Genomic DNA, 16,189 nt, shown 5'->3' on the forward strand with positions numbered 1-16,189 from the left:
GTGGTTTAAGCCTGCTGAAGGTGAAGACACGGCTGGATCCAGATCCAGGCGTGTTGCTGCGAACCGGCGGACCACGGATTCACAGTCTTCGTATCTCCTACCCGGAGAATCCCGAGGATACTGGAAACAACATTCGCCAGGGAAATGGTTCCGTCAAGCCAAGATCCACGGCAAGATCAACAATGAGAAAGCGATCTTACTCCTAGATACAGGTGCCGAGGTGTCAATCGTGGATACCGCCTTTGCTCGTAAGGTTGGGTGCTACATCGACAGGAGCCAGAGCCAAGAGTGTGTTGGGATCGGAGACAACGTGTATACAACGGAAGGAAGAACACGGATCAAGATTACCTTGGGCGGATACCTGGTGTATTTCTTCGACATTTGGGTGGGTGACCTATCTGGACAAGAGGCCATCCTCGGTATGGATTACATGGTTCCGGCCGGGATCCGGCTGGATCTGGCCGACGGGACTCTCTGCCTGCCCGATGAAGTCCGGATCCAGCTCAGCGGACGCCGTCCACTCTACAGTGACAAGGCGCAGTCCGTGAAGCTGGATCGATACTTGCAACTTGGGATCGGAGAGTCCGCGGAGCTGCCCATGCGTCTGCGAGGGTCGGAACACGACAAGCTGTGGGTTACGCGAGGGGATCGATGGGTGCCAACGGTGATCAAGGGCCCAGGCAAGGTACGGTACCTGCAGATCACGAACATCGGAGAGAAGGAGCTGGTGTTGCGCCAGAGCCTCCAAGTCGGGATGTGGCTGGCCGGAGATCGAGTCCCGCGGATCCAAGGTTACGTGTCCATCGGATCCCGCCGCTACATAGAGTGGCAGAACCTCGCGCTGCAGGCCACGACGGATGCTGGATCCGCGGAGGCGGAACCCCCGGAGGCCCCACCAGGGCCTATGGTGGAGCGCCCCGAGTACCCGACGCCGCGCGCAATACTGCAGAGACAGCATCCAGCACAAGTCCGACAGGTGGAGGCCAGATCCAAGGGAGCTGAGGATGGACCGGACGGATCGACGTCAGATCCACCCGACCAGACGACCGAAGGACACATCGCCGGGACGACAGGAATACCGCTGCCCCAAGCTTCAACTACGGCTCATGCTTCAGATTCAGGATCCTGGTGGTGGACCGGGCGAACGGACTGTTGAACATCCACAGGAGTCAGATCCGGTGTCAGCAGCAGACGGCGAAGCGACGCAGCTGAGGGTGCCCCGGGTAGCATCTACCCGGGTGCAAGAAGAAGCCCAAGCTGCTGCGGCTAAGCGTACACCCGCTCCCGATCCAGACGAAGCTCCTGCTAATTGCGCGCCCGACCTGGATCCAAGCGCCGGTCCCAATGTCGAAGACTCGCTGGGACCAGATGGCGGATCGACAGACCAAGGTCCGACAACTGACACGCAAGGCTGCGAGGAGGCGCTGGGTCCAGCTGATGTGGGACAGGCGGCCCATCCCGCTGTCGCATCGGGTGGTAATCACGAAGAGACAAGGGGCGGATCCGCAGATGCAACATATGGTGCTACGGGACAGGCCATGGATCCAGTGGAACGTCAAGTTGCAGATGGTGAGATGGGACGGACTGCAGATCCAGACGGAGAGAAGAGACAGAAATCAGGTCCGACGTCAGATCCAACGTCCAGCCCCGATCCAACGACCACTGAAAATCCGCGGTACAAAGACTCAGAGGCAGATGACCAAGTCTGTTACCATGTGAGCGGAGATCTACACGCGGAAGACGTTGAAGCTGAGATGGCCGTATTGCCCGAAGTTACTCCGGCTACAGAGGAGGTGACAGTCGAAGACATCCAAGTGGGAGATCCAGATGTTAATACGGCGGAAGAGATTGACCGACTTCGGCGACGGATCTACACCTGCTGATTGGCAAAGGCAACGCGCTGCCTCCTGCGGCTCGAGGCATCGTGTGTGACATAGATGTCGGGGATGCTAAACCCATTGCCCAGCGTGTGCGGAAGGTGGCGCCGCAGTATCATGAGAAGTTGTCGGATCTGATCAAGGGATTGCTCGGTGCCAAGATCATTAAGGATTCAACTTCCCCGTGGGCATCCCCGATCGTGGTCATCATCAAGAAGAATGGAGTGGATATAAGGTTGTGTATTGATTACCGACTGGTTAACAGTCTGACCAGACTGATGGTCTACCCGATGCCCCTGATTAACGACCAACTGGAGGATCTGGACAAAGTGCTGTGGTATTGCTCGTTGGACATGGCCAGTGGATTCTGGGTGGTGACTATGACGGATCGGGCTCGTGCGATTTCCGCTTTCATCACCCCGTTCGGATTGTACGAGTGGAACCGGATGCCCTTCGGATTGAAGAATGCGCCTCAGATATATCAACGGATGCTGGACAACGCGCTGTATGGGTTCACCCGGATCCCACAGTTGGAAGGTGGATCGGGATCGGACGGCGGATCGAAGGTTACGTGTGGGATTGGATCGAAGTCACTGGATCTGGATCTGAAGTCAGGAGAGCCTGAGGACCCTGGCAAACCGTCGGTACTTGGACGGCGATCCTACATTGACGACATCTTCGTGACCGCTGGATCCTGGGACCACTTATGCGCCCGGGTGGACGCTCTGCTGGACGCGTGTGACAAATGGAATCTTTCGATCAGTGTGGTGAAAAGCTTCTGGGGCAAGAGCAAGGTGGAGTATCTGGGCCATCGAGTGTCCCATGCTGGATTGGAGGCGAATCCTAAGGATCTATCAGCCCTGACGGATCTACCCTTCCCAGGGTCCCTCCGATCCATGCAGTCATTCCTCGGCAGCCTGAACTATTACAGTCGGTTCCTGGAGGACTATGCGATCTACGCTGCAGTTCTCTATGAGCTACGAGAAGTGGACTTCGCCGCGATGAGTAAGCCGGACAACCAAAGCGCATCCAACTCACCATGGGTTTGACGACCTCGGATCCAATAGATCGGCACTCGTCGGATCCATTAGGGCCGAGGACGGTGGATCTACAACTTCGATCTACAGAGACTTTCGACCTGGAGGCGAAGGATCCTGTTGGCGTGAGGACTTTGGATCCAGAGGCATGCGACCCAGGCAATGTGGATCTACGCTGGATCCGAGCTCATCGGGCCTTCGCGACACTGAAGGAGAAGGAAGATGGCGAGGACTCCAATCCTCCGACACTTCAATATGGATCTGCTGCCAGTGGTGGTAGTGTATGCTAGCGAATGGGCCATTTCGGCCGCTCTGATGAAGGAGTATGACGGGATCCAGTACCCAGTCACCTTTACCAGCCGCACTCTGAAATCGAACGAGCTCAATTACGACGTCGTCGAAAAGGAGGTGCTAGCCCTGCTGCGGATTCTGGATCTGAGCTACAATATGTTGGTGGGTCGCCAGATCCGGGTCCTGACTAGGCACTCGACTCTGGCCTGGCTGTTTCGATCCACTGGTCTGCAAGGACGGCTCGGACAGTGGGCCGCACTCCTTTCGCCATATACTCTTGAGATTATGAAGTGCGCAAAGGGCGAGGACGAGATCCTAGGAACGCTGGCAGCCAGTATCACACCCCGATCCAAGGTGGATCGGGCATTGATCGACATCGCACCTAAGAAGGAGCCGCGACGCAATGTCCAAGCTCCGATCCCGACAGTACAACCTGGTGAAGAACTCTATGTGGTCAGCTTTGATGGATCAGCGCGTGTCAAGCGAGGAGGAGGCGCCTACAGTGCGAACCTTTGGAAACTGCCAGAGTGGAACGTGGTGAAGGCTAGATCCGGGTATGCCGAAGGTCTCTCCGTCAATGAAGCAGAGTATCACGGACTTCTGCTATGCTTGGATCTACTCGAAGGCGAGGCACAGTGACGACTTGTGATCTGTGGTGACTTCAATCTGGTGGTCCGCCAGGTCCGAGGTGAGATCGACTGCATGGCACCTGGATTGACGCTGTTGAGGCAGAAGGCGCTGGATCGACTACGTGTCTGGCCCAACCACGAGCTGGTGCATGTCAAGCGCGACTGGAACGGTAGTGCCGACACTCTCGCTAGCGCGGCACTCCAACGTCAAGCCGGAATCATGGTGGAGGGTGAAGCGGACATGCAGGATCTAGTCACCTTGAACCGCCTGGATGAGATCCTGGTGGTGAAGACCGAAGAGGATGCGTCGCTCGGGTGTCGCCCGTAACAACCCGAGCTGGTGCAAGATCCCGATCCAACTCCCGACCTACATCCAATTCACAGGTCCTACAGGAAGAAGTGGTGAGAGACCTCCGGATCGCTAGGATCCGCCAAGCGCAGGACGAGGAGGCGTGGGTCTCCGGCTTGAAGAAGTATCTGGCGGGCGACATTCAAGGTCTGACGCAGGAGGAAGCCCGATCCTACGGTACTATTGCGATGGATTACGAAATGGATCGGAACGACCTGCTCTTCTACTGCCCTCCGACGAAGAAGGTGGAGGCGGATCGCGATGGATTGATGAGGTTGGTGCTTCCAGAGACGCTGCAGCGAGATGTCCTTCATCACTACCATGTCAGTCTGGAAGGAGGCCACGAAGGGATCGGCCGTACCTACCAGCGGATCCGAGATCACTTCCACTGGAGAGGCTTGTATCGGAGTGTCCAGCAATATGTCGGAGAGTGTGTGGATTGCGAAACCGGCAAGGGGCGGCCCACGATCCAAGGCGAGTCGCCTGGCAACATCCAAGCCACATACCCGTTCCAGATGATAGCGATGGATCACATACCGTCGCTGCCCAGATCCAACAAAGGTAATACCGTCTGTTGATTTGGGTGGATCTGTTTACCGGATACGTGATTGCGAAAGCCAGTGACTCTCGAACCGCGCAGACTATTGCGGAATCCTACGAGGAGTGTGTCTTCAGGAGATTTGGTGCCAGTGAGGTGATCCGACACGACCGTGAGCCGGGGTTCATGGCTGACTTCTTTCGATCCTTCAACCGGATCCTAGGTCAGCGACAACGCGCAACAATGGCGTATCGGCCGCAGGCGAACGGAACAGCAGAACGCATGGTACAGACCGCCCCCGGGCTCTCAAAATGCATGTGCAGGATCTGGATCAACGCGATTGGGACGATTACGCGGAGCGACTCACCTTCGCACTCAACACCGCACAGGATCGGATTCGCGGAGAAACACCTTCTACTTAGTGCATGGATGGGATCCTAGATCCACCCTCGAAGCGACGATCCCGGTGGGCAGCACTCGCCGTCAGGATCGAGATCCGAGGAGATGGCGGTACCAGATCCAGCGCTACTACCAACAGGCGCGAGCAGAGGTCAGCACACGATTGCAGGAGGCGATTGCGGATCGAGCGGATCGGCATAACGAGGAGATCCATCCACATCAGATTGAGACTGGATCCCGCGTCTGGCTATTCTTGGATCGGGTCAAGGAAGGATATGCTCGTAAGTTGGCGCACCTGTGGCACGGGCCATTCCGTGTTGCGGAGAAGATCGGTGAATATGCGGTGCGGATCGAGACTCCTGGAACCGAATACAGGCTGTTCCCCGTGGTACACGTGTCCAAGCTGAAGTTGGTTCGAAGTTTTCCGGATCGTCCTCGGATCCAGCTAACTGAAGGCACTACAGATCGGTACGACTTTGATGAGGCGCTGTTGCCCGAGGACAGTTGGATCCAGGATCTGGAGGAAGATGAATACGAAGTGGACCAGATTACGGACATGAGAACAGGGAGACGGACTCGTTACGGACGGATCCATCGCGAATTCCTGGTGCACTGGCGTGGATACGAGGAGCCATCTTGGGTAGACGAGGCGGATCTCAACTGCGGTGCTATACTGCACGAGTTCCTGCGGAATCGCACTAACCGGAACCGGTTTGGTGTGATGCAGTCTCATGGGGAGTAGTGGGGCTGCGACCCACTAGAGCGAGCTGGTCGCTCTATGGAGGAACTGAGATGATGGATCTGCAAGGTGGTTGCAGATTGGTGGATTGGGACTTTGTGTATATGCATGTATGGATCGGACGCAAGTGGCGTCTGAACAAGGCGGAAGAAGATGGATTGGGTGCTAACGGAAGCTCCTAACACCAGATCCAACGCTCTGGATGCCGGTCTGAACGGAGTCGAGGGGCAACCCAGCAGACGTGGATCTGGATCGGAGAATTTGGATCGGACCGGCACTAGTCGGCAGCAATGGATCGGAGAAGACGAACGGTCGGGTACGCTACAGGAGAGTGGATTGGGACAGAAGGTGTCCCCCCGAGTCCGGATCCACCATTTCCGCTCACGACAGCTATGGAGATGAAGACGGTTGAAAATAATGGGGACGCAGTAAGAGAGTGAAGAGCGAGATGGATTACGGCACAACGTCAGTGTTTACTGGCCATCGACAGCGCGGAGATTGTAGAGCTCAGCCTCAGCCTTTTGAAGCACGTTCCAAGCAGTGTTCAGCGAGCCCGCACTCATCTTCAGCGTTTTCCCGATCTCGTTCAAGGTTGGGGCAATGGACTTGAAGCTCTTGGATTTCGGCACCGGCCAGGGTTACCTCGGACGCGAGATGATCGTTGCTCTCTGTCAAGCGCTGCCGCTCACACTCAACTCGGTCAAGGTAATGACGGAGACATTGGATCTCGCGAGCCTGCCGCGCGACTTGGCCCTGGAGATCTTGGATCTGACGTGTATACCTGTCATAGTGGAGATGATGAGCTTCCGGGGCAGTGCAAGGGGCGCTACGGGCGGGGTCTGCCATAGTATTATAGGCTTGGTGGATTTGAAAGTGAGAACAAGTGTCTGCAGTGATACCGCTGGTCGGCAACAACTACAGACAGGAGGCGATTGTGGAGAAGCAGGATCCAAGAAATTGGGACAAAGGGTGATCGGCAGAATGATGGATCCAGACTCCGCGATGGATCCACCAGACTGGCGGATCGGGCCCCGTACCAGGTGTTAGAGATTGCAACGGAAGACACCACGAATACGACCGGACGTCACGAATGTGTGACCAAGCAACGCCATGCCTCGAGACCCAAGATCCAAGAGATGCAGCTGTCAAGTGGATTGGCGATCCGATCCAATCCAGATCTGATTCTGATTCGGACTCAGGTGGAAGTGAGCGGTGGATCTAAGGTCATGGCGCAGCGAAGGTAATCAAGCGACACGCAAGGAAGGTGAACAAGCTCCATAGAGTCAGTAGGTACAGATGGGATGACAGGATCCATAGGAAGATAGGACTTTGGGATGGGATTGGACTTAAGCATAAATCAGACTCGAATTTGCCTTATACATCGCAAGTGCCTTCGCCTTCGCCTGGAAACGGGAAGTACATTGGCCCCACGGCTTAGCAAGGTTCTGGTAGTGAATCTAGCGTTGGTTAAGACTGGATAATAAATTGGCCAGTTCTACAACCTTCCTAGTGACCTACTTGCAAGTGCAGATCCCCGATCCACCCGGAGTTACTACTTGGCCGGGTGCATCCTCGACTCTCAGCATCTACGGATCCCGCTATAGGAAGCGGCGAGTACGGCAAAGGAAGACCTGCGAAGGCAAAGGAAAGGAACAACAACAACCCGCAGGCAACCCCACGACCGGATCCAGATCCAGGCCGCCCGATCCAAGTCGACTACCACTGGATTGGGAGTAACTACTGCGAACAGAGTGAAGATTTCCGCGCTGCTCCACCCACATCCCCGCGTCTCGCCCAGACTGTTCTGTCTTCAAGGCTCGGACGCTTCAGCATACACCAGAGGAGCAGATCCAGCCCTACCGACGGGTACACAAGGTGACCAGTCCAGCACACAGATCACGGATCATCGGGGGACCCCCTCCGTAAGTCGGTGTTCGGGCGCAGTTGGTAAGTTGGATTGGCAATCTCGCAGATTTTGCTGATCCCGCTACGCCACGCGGCCACTACGCTGCTCAAACGCAGAGTCCAACTAGAAGGAGCAGGCACTTTGGCGAGAGATGGAGCTAGGTCAGAGGCGTAGGTAGAGACCGGCTTAGAAAAGGAGCGTCCTTAGACAGCCGACAACCTCGGACAGGTCTGTGGGCCTGCTCCTACGCCTATCATCCGAACATGTAAACATGCAAGAACGAGGACCCTTCCTGTTTACGCTTGACGCGCTCTAGGTCCACCGTCCACTCGGTCGGGGCGTCACCAATAGACACCTCGCACCCGCGCGGTTACTAACCATGCTCCCAGCCACTCTAGACGCTACAGCAGTCCATCTTTTGACTCACCTTGCAATTGCTCGCACGTTCCACCGGCGTCCCACGCAGTATAGGGCCACCGCCGCAGAACAGAACGCTGAGAGACCTCTTGTGTTGTTCGGAAGGGCCGGCACTCCTGCCGCAGAACCCCTCGCGTAGTAGATTAGCTGCTTAACTTAGACTATTCTCGTCTAAATCGCAACTGGGAGGTGGAGCGGCCGGCCGCACGTTCCAGAGCTCCCCTGGCTAAGCCTATACTAAAATCTAGACTACTGCGCGATCTTCAAGGGGACCCTCACCCGTCGTGGCCTTCCATCCGCTCGTTTTGGATCCAATGTCGCCTCTCCTTGCCCCCATAGTCTTCTTCTGCTTCTCTCCACCGTGTCCTCTCTCCACGACGATCTTCCACGGTCGCCGTCAACACTTCCAGCAACTTCAATAGCGTTGGTGACTGCAGCACCTCCCGTCACCAGCCGCACCGCCCTTGTCACCGAACACCATGCTGTGCACCACACCGTGCACACTACGGTCACACTGCTTGCCGCTATCGTCGAACTGGTGCTCCTCCCGACCAAAGAGCACGGGTTGCCTACAGCTTCTATCGCTTACTATTAGCTGCTATCGCTTACTCTCCGCCGCTATCGCTGCCTTATGCGCTACTATCGCTCACTGCCATAACGATTATCGTAGAATGTGTTTATATGTCGCTACAGCGCTATTATACTAAGTAGTAAGGTGCCCGACCCCAGCGATATCTGCTACTACGCGGTGGGCCCATTTTAATTAATAGCAGGTGTTCCAAAAAGTATTATATTAGGCCAAGCGTCACGGCGGGGGTGACGTAATCGCCCCCGTTCCGCTCGCCTCGTCGGATCGCTGCACTACTCGCCGTGTTATTAGTACATAATTGTAGGGCCCCGCGGCCCGCTAGAACGCACGCGGGTGCTGCCTTCGCTGCGCTCGGCAGCTTGTAATGGGGCCGCCTTCGGCGTCCAAGGCTGTCTATGTACGATTATGTGGGCCACCTTATTATGTTGTCACGGGCTTCACACGGACGGACACACTGGACGGTCTCTCTAGTAGATGGTTAGGATTCGTTCTCCTGTGCTAGACGGTAGGCGTCGATATTACGCCCGCCACGACCTCTTACATGGGGGACCGTTGGAACGGTAGAAATAAAATATATGCTAGTAGGACTGCAAAGCAGCAGAGAAGTAGGTGTGTGCTATCCGTTTAGCGTAGATATTACGTAAATACTGGGTGATTCCGTCCTTGCTTTGATATAAATTGTATGTTTTCTTTATATTTCCTTCCATCTAAGCACTAGCGAGTTCAGGCCGAGCTTTAGTGAGATCGTTGCGCTTTCATCATTGATAATGCAGTTAATGCCACGCGACCTTCGCACGTAAGGAGCAAGTGCTGCGGAATCTCTCATAATCATAATATGTCCAAATGTGTTGGAACTTGAGTAAATAAAGCGTTTCAGTCGTACATCTCACGAATAGGCTGGAGAGATAGCGTCTTAGGTCTCATAACAGGTCATGAAGACAGACCGGAGGAAAGCGCGAGATAGATACCCTATCATACCGCTCAAAATATAATTTCAACGCTATCGGAAACGCCACTGTGCACATCCGAGTATTTATTATTATTATTTTAAACGACACAAGGTAGAGCAACCTGGTGGGCCACACTTTCGAACAGCATGGAATTGGTTAGCACGAATGCGCATGCAAATGCTGTATCCGTGATCAAAAGTCGTATTGTTAACTACAACATGCACGAGCAGAAGTAAATCCTACTCATCAACACGCCCATGCTGCTGCTACGCATTACCGATGTCTCCCAGCGTATCAGCATCCTTCTAACCGAGGACCGCCGCCTACAGTAGCCACTTCGCTTGGAACATGCAGTTAAAAACACACAGCAGTGAAGAGATTTTCGATTTTACATTTTGTTCAAAATAAAATGACCTTCGATCAGATTAATCTAGACAATCTATCCAAAATAAACTGACCCGGTCAGATTATAGCGAACGATGAACGCTCCATGAACCTTAACTGCACTCATGCACATCTCCGTGCATGTTTGCTAGTGGTCAGTAATGTGTTTGCCAACGGCCACTTTCCGCGACAAGTCTTTGGTCGTGTCAGTTTGTGTTTGCTAGTGGTCAAAAAGTGTTTGTTGTTGGCCAGAAATGCGTTTGCTGTTGTACCAGACTCGCTCGATACCACTGGTTCACACGAGTAAAGGACGATAACAACCTCAGATTTGTACGACAGCAACCACACCAAACGGGCATGAGCAACCATAGCATGATCGACGATTGGGAAATGGACAGATCGGTAGCTACATGCAGAGCGACCCGCTCTGGGAAATGGACTGGTCAAAAGCTAGAGCGACTCGCTCTGAGCGAGACAACAATATTATTGAGAGCATGTGCGCGCAGGTACATGTAACACCTGCGCAATAAATGTAATAAGGATGCCACGGTACTTATATTTATAGGATTTACTCCTCTTATTTGCTACGTTGGCCGCGCGGATAATACGCTGATGTAGAAGCCCACGGTAGTTCTCGACATTGAACTTGTCGGAACACAACTTATCCATTGATCCACGTAGCATATGCGGGCGATCTTTCATAATCGCTGTGGATATCTTTTTCGATGAAGTAGAGCAGATAAATTTCACAATCAACAGAGTTTTGCTGCTGAGGCTTGGTAGGGCAGGCGTGAAAACTCCATTTAACCGACCCCACCGAAGCTGTTTCTAGGGCCCGCTCTTTCGCCAACCACCACTGCATCAAGGAAAACACGTTTGCCGTATCGTTCTCTTCTGTAGGAGAATTAACGTCATACAGCCGAATGACGCCCCCCTGCAGGGGATTCTCAACCACAAGAAAGCTCCACTGGCTATTACCGTTGACTGGAAGAATAACAAACCGGTACGATACCCAGTCAAATTTCCCTATGTGACCAGCGAGGCGCTCGTCCCTTGCAGTTTTCCCTTTCGTTTTTTTCACGGCTTGCATCGTTCGGAAAAAAAAAGTTCCGCGGCAAAAAAATTAAGCCATTCTCCCGAGGCATGAAACCATGCACAAAATAATCAACGGTGGACTCTGTCAAAGTCTGATGCGGCATTAGGCTGTCCAGGTCCTCGCGATAGATCCAGCTCGTATCATCACCACGCGTCCACTCCAATATTGGCTTCTGCCTCCGCGACCTGGTAGCAGACTGCCTCCGAGGCAAAGAAGTCTTCTTAGCAGCTGTAGGCATCTCATACTCGCTCTCTTCGGACTCGTTACAATCCATACTCTCGCTACTGCTATCGCTTTCATCCGATCCAGCGCTATCGTAGCTGTCTTCATCGCTGTCTTCATCTCCACAGCCATCGAAGTGTACAGCGCCGTCACCGGGAGTTACACCATTATCTTGCTCGTACTCACTGTCCTCACCAGGGGTTACGCCGCCATCACGAGGGGTTACTCTATCATCAGTAGCGGTTACTCCATCATTTTGACCGCTCTCACTGTGGTTACGCCGCCAGCACCTCCATTCTCCTCGTGCTCACTGTCATCGCCACGGATTACACCGCCACCACCTGAGGTTACACCGCCGTCAGTAGAGGGTACACCGCCATCATCAGGGGGTACACGTGCTGTGTAGCGTTGGATAAACCGTTTTACCCACGTTACTTGGGACATCAAAATCCGAGTTGAACTCTTCCAGGCTCCGGCAATAAAACATCACATCGCCAAACGTCCTGTTGTCCTCCATAAGCTCATCAAGGTATTCGATTGCTCTCTATTCGTACGGCTTCATCTTGTGTTTTCGTCCTCCGCCTTCGTTGCGCTTGCGATCTGAGCCAACCTCTTTGTCACAAACATCCCAGTAGCGCTTCACCCAGCCTCTCAAAGTCGATTCCTTGACCTCAAGCTCGACAGCGGCTTCTTTTAGAGTCCAATCTGGGTTATACACTTTCCAGCGCCTAAGAAGCGCAAGCTTCTCCTTCTCAGTGCGATTCACACACACCCGCCTCTTCATTCAGAAAAGGGGGGAAGGGAGGGGAATTCTCGAATGATAGTCAGCCGTATATGGCCAATCATTTTAGGTTTCATATTTAATCAGATCAAGAGTAAATATCAAATAAACTCGCGCGAATTATTCTGAATCCAGCACTTTGAGGTTAGTATGAAGTACTTCGGGGTTAGTATGAAGTAGTGCGTAACCGACCTACAGCAGGCCAGGGGCTGCATGAGGTTCGAACTGCAGTGCTTACATTCCCTAAGCCCGCATTTGTGGCGATACGCTTATACTTGAGCAGTGGTCGTGAACTTATCCGGTTAACACGAACGCCTACTCAGCCAAGTTGCCTTTCCGTCCATTGTAGCTAGTAGGGGGTTGCATGTACAGGATGACAGCAGCGAGGCCCAAGACTTATTGACGCCTGAACAGGACAAGCGCGAAGCGACAAGTGCCGAGCACGAACTAAGTCAAGGGATGATCCAAACTACACATGTGGGCTTTATATAACTCAATGGAAACCTCCATTTTGATATATGGAGAGTAACACATAGTGACCATGTTGCGTTGGCGGCACCAAGTGCTAACAGTTAGCAGGTGCTTCCAAGCCGATGAATTCTAAATTATTTTAACACGGAAAACGCTGTTGAGAAATCAAGATAGATTCCGGGAGAGCTCGAAAGTGATTTCGTTACGCGAGCCTGATTGTTCTACTCACAAAACCAGAAACACCTACAGAGTGGCATTCGAATACATACAATGTGATTCATCAATTATATCGCTTTGTGACGTAGATGTTTATAGATCTTGCGATATAAGCAAGGTCCAGGAAACAACTACATGGTATCGGTGGCAACAACCAGCGTCCATTTCAACATTCGAGAAGTACTTCAGACGTAAAAGATGTAATATTCCTATAGACACGCAGGTAACCTCTTGCCGGGAACTAATCTTACAAAAATTGCATGTCGAGGGCCGCCATGGCCAGGGGGGGCGCCCAACTTGGCGTCTGATGGGGACGGGCTCGGTTGGAGGTGGCAAATTCTCAGATGTGGTTGACGTAGACCATACATATGGCCCAGAACTGGTAAATGTTTCTTGCCAAGTCGCCAAACCAGTCTGAAATGAATATGGGGGAGCTGCAGGACTTGGCTGTGCAATCGGCGGGTAGAGAGGCTGGAAATACTGTAGATCGAGCTGGAAAGCCACCGGGTCTGGTAAAGTCGCCGTGAAACCAGTTGGTCTGTAGGCATATGCTGTGTATCTGGGGTGATCTTGCGGTCAAAAGTTGAAACCAGGCGCGAAGCCAATATCGAACCCGACTTCTGCCCCGACCACACCAAGACTTTGAGCTGGGAAGTTATGCGCATGTCTCCTGAGATCGGACCCGGTGTGATTGCCATGCAGCGACACTTCGTTCGCTGCCAGCAGTAAACCGGTAGCTGAATCATCTACATGCATTGTAGCCGCACTGCTCACTTGTGGACGCTTCTGGTGCACACGCCTATCCTTGAATCTTAAATTGGACCCATTAACTCCAGGCACGCTGCGTCCGTAAGCCGCACGTCCACAGATTATGTGGGCACAAGACAGGAACTTCTTATAGAAAAGACATGAGCACTCAAACGGACTCAGGTGCACCGCCCACCCGCAACGTGGCATGCTAACGTGGTGCGCGCGGCGTACAGACCATTTCACAGCTTCTCGATAGAACTTGGCAGCGGTAGCCTTTTCTGCATCTGTTAAACACTCGGGCGATATGATGACAGGAGTTTTGGCGTTGCTAGGTTCTTTCAACTCGTCAAAATCAGACAGTTCTTCCAAATGATCACCGCAATGACATAGCACGCGAACAACCGACTTCGCGGTCGTAGCTTAAACGACGACTCGGTTGGTCGACACTAACGTTCGGGCCAGCTGCTTTGCAACTTGAGGCGGGGCGTTTGGTCCAGATGCCATGGGAGGTGGTACACACAGCGAATAATCTTCTGCAATCGTCAGTAGCTTCATCAACAAACGGCGCCTTCCGCTGCGTGTAGCGCTTGATGCTGGTATTGAACACTTCACATGGGTTGTTGGTTGTAGCGTACCCCCCTGGAGAGTGATAAATCTGCCATCTCCAGAAGCGGCTATGAATCCATTGTGCCGCGAAATATGCCAAAAAGACGTGCGACCTTCTATCGCATTGCCACTCTTGAGATACACGCCCCCACACCTCCCAAAATTCGGTTTGGTTGAGTGTGTAGTGCATGTCAAGAATACCACGATACACTATAGCTCGCACAGAATCTGGCAAGTGTCGCACTCGCTTGCGTACATTGTACATCACGTGGAAGAAACACATCAGGTACGGGCAGGTTGCATATTCTGCAACATCCCGCAGTCCGTTCAATTGGGCCTCTTCGGCGTCGCCCATTGTCACGTCAACTCGTAGTGGTCTTTTCATGTGGGTCCTGGAAATTCGTGCGAAATCTCCAATCGATTTGTAATATTCGCGTCGGGTCCTTTGGCTAACAATGAAAAGCGCGGCTAGGTGGTAGCTTCGGTGGCGATCGGTGAAACCGCACGTAATACCAGGGTAGCCGATGTCGCTCAGCTTGAAAGTAGCATCCAAGTGAAAAATGAGAAAAGCTTCGCGATCCTGTAGCGAACTCATGTTTTGCATTAGCTTCAAACTCGTGATTCCAAGTATCAACGGGTCATCATCTTCCCCGTTACCGACAAAAGGGAAGCCGTGCTCGTCTTCACGATTTCCAAACACAAACGGGGTGTCGGGATCCACTCCAGCAACGAAGGCCTTCGCCTTCACTAACTCCTTCGTCCTGACAATAGAGATTTTAGACCCCTGCAGCCATCGAATGTACTTGACACTACGCCGAACTTGAGGGCACGACGGAAACCCAAGCATTGGAGTCGGTATTTCAGGTGCACGAAGCATGTTGCTCCAGATTAAGCGTGGTGGTACCGCGTTTTCGTCCATTCGCTGGATGTAGTCGCGCATTTCACGTGTCACCTTGGCGCGAGGAGGTAACGAACACGCTATGTCTCCACGCGCGTGTGGCTGGCTATTTGTGTACGCAATCCACCGCTTCGAAGTCGGGCACTCATGCACTTTCCAGAGCGTTGCAACAGTTCCTTTGCCGTCTGGACTCTGACAGCGAAGGCGCCGCTCAGCCATCGAGTGGTCTCCGGGACAAATCATACACCAGCGCGTCCTCATCCAAAATATGGCAGAACAGCAAAATCGCTCCCAGCGAAACTTGACGAACGCATCTTCGCCTTGGAACTCGCCTAACTTCGTCCAGGTGTGGTTTGGAGACATCTGAGGTGGGGACAGCTGCAGCTAGGTACTCCGCAAACTCTCGAAAGGTACGGGCTTGTTGTGTTGTGTGGGGAGCTGTTGGCCGACAGTAATCTCGTGTAGATTACACCAAGGTTGTGATATTTTGAATATTTGAAAGTCTGAGCGTCAGATTAACTCGCGCGAGTTATTGTGAATCAAGGAATTCAGATTAACTCGCGCGAGTTATTGTGAAGCAAGGGGTTTAAGCTGCGCCACCTACGCGTTAGCGCTGGTCATCACTGCGGTCAACGTTTTGTATGGTTGCCGTGCTTTGAAATACTGTACCGGTAACAGCTCTGGCAATGAGATCAGGCTTGGGAACTGACAATCTGGTTACTGGTACCGGTACCGGTACTATACTTGAGAAAGTACTGTTAGAAAGTGCTGGTTGCTAGTGACTGGAAAAGTGGTTGTTGACGATCATTTTCCAGCTGTTGTGGTTGTTCTCGTCTTTTTTAGGTTGCCATTGTCCCAAAGTAAGTTGTTTGTGGTCCAAAGTTGGTACACTGGCGACCCGGACCTCTGGTTCACAGAGGTTTTCCGGCGAACAGCCGGGAGCTGCTCCAGGAGCTGTTCAGGATTTGAAGGCAGTTTCTGATTGTTTAATGTATGCACTGCGTACGGTACATTGACGAAACCTCGGTATGTTCAGCAAATGAA

The 16,189-nt window shown here is 53.0% G+C and overlaps 5 protein-coding genes across 5 annotated transcripts; all 5 read right to left on the reverse strand.

Annotated features, from left to right (window-relative positions):
• Positions 1 to 10,823: 10,823 nt before the first annotated feature.
• PHYSODRAFT_380373 (hypothetical protein) lies at positions 10,824 to 11,126 on the reverse strand (the record flags this gene model as incomplete). The annotated part of the gene is made up of 2 exons (XM_009531996.1): positions 10,824 to 10,902; positions 10,960 to 11,126. Coding segments are annotated over 2 exons (246 nt in total), but the record flags the coding sequence as incomplete, so codon positions are not given.
• Positions 11,127 to 11,967: 841 nt separating this feature from the next.
• Positions 11,968 to 12,207, reverse strand: PHYSODRAFT_512264 (hypothetical protein; the record flags this gene model as incomplete). The annotated part of the gene is made up of 1 exon (XM_009531997.1): positions 11,968 to 12,207. The coding sequence occupies one exon, from the start codon at positions 12,205 to 12,207 to the stop codon at positions 11,968 to 11,970; it is 240 nt and encodes a 79-aa protein (XP_009530292.1).
• Positions 12,208 to 13,671: 1,464 nt separating this feature from the next.
• PHYSODRAFT_383896 (hypothetical protein) lies at positions 13,672 to 13,947 on the reverse strand (the record flags this gene model as incomplete). Its single annotated transcript, XM_009531998.1, has 1 exon — positions 13,672 to 13,947. A coding segment is annotated over one exon (276 nt), but the record flags the coding sequence as incomplete, so codon positions are not given.
• A 277-nt stretch (positions 13,948 to 14,224) lies between these two features.
• On the reverse strand, positions 14,225 to 14,998 carry PHYSODRAFT_381163 (hypothetical protein; the record flags this gene model as incomplete). The annotated part of the gene is made up of 1 exon (XM_009531999.1): positions 14,225 to 14,998. A coding segment is annotated over one exon (774 nt), but the record flags the coding sequence as incomplete, so codon positions are not given.
• On the reverse strand, positions 14,993 to 15,508 carry PHYSODRAFT_512624 (hypothetical protein; the record flags this gene model as incomplete). The annotated part of the gene is made up of 1 exon (XM_009532000.1): positions 14,993 to 15,508. A coding segment is annotated over one exon (516 nt), but the record flags the coding sequence as incomplete, so codon positions are not given.
• Positions 15,509 to 16,189: the final 681 nt, after the last annotated feature.

This window comes from Phytophthora sojae, assembly GCF_000149755.1.
Source record: "Phytophthora sojae unplaced genomic scaffold PHYSOscaffold_6, whole genome shotgun sequence".
NCBI classification, from domain to species: Eukaryota; Oomycota; class Peronosporomycetes; order Peronosporales; family Peronosporaceae; genus Phytophthora; species Phytophthora sojae.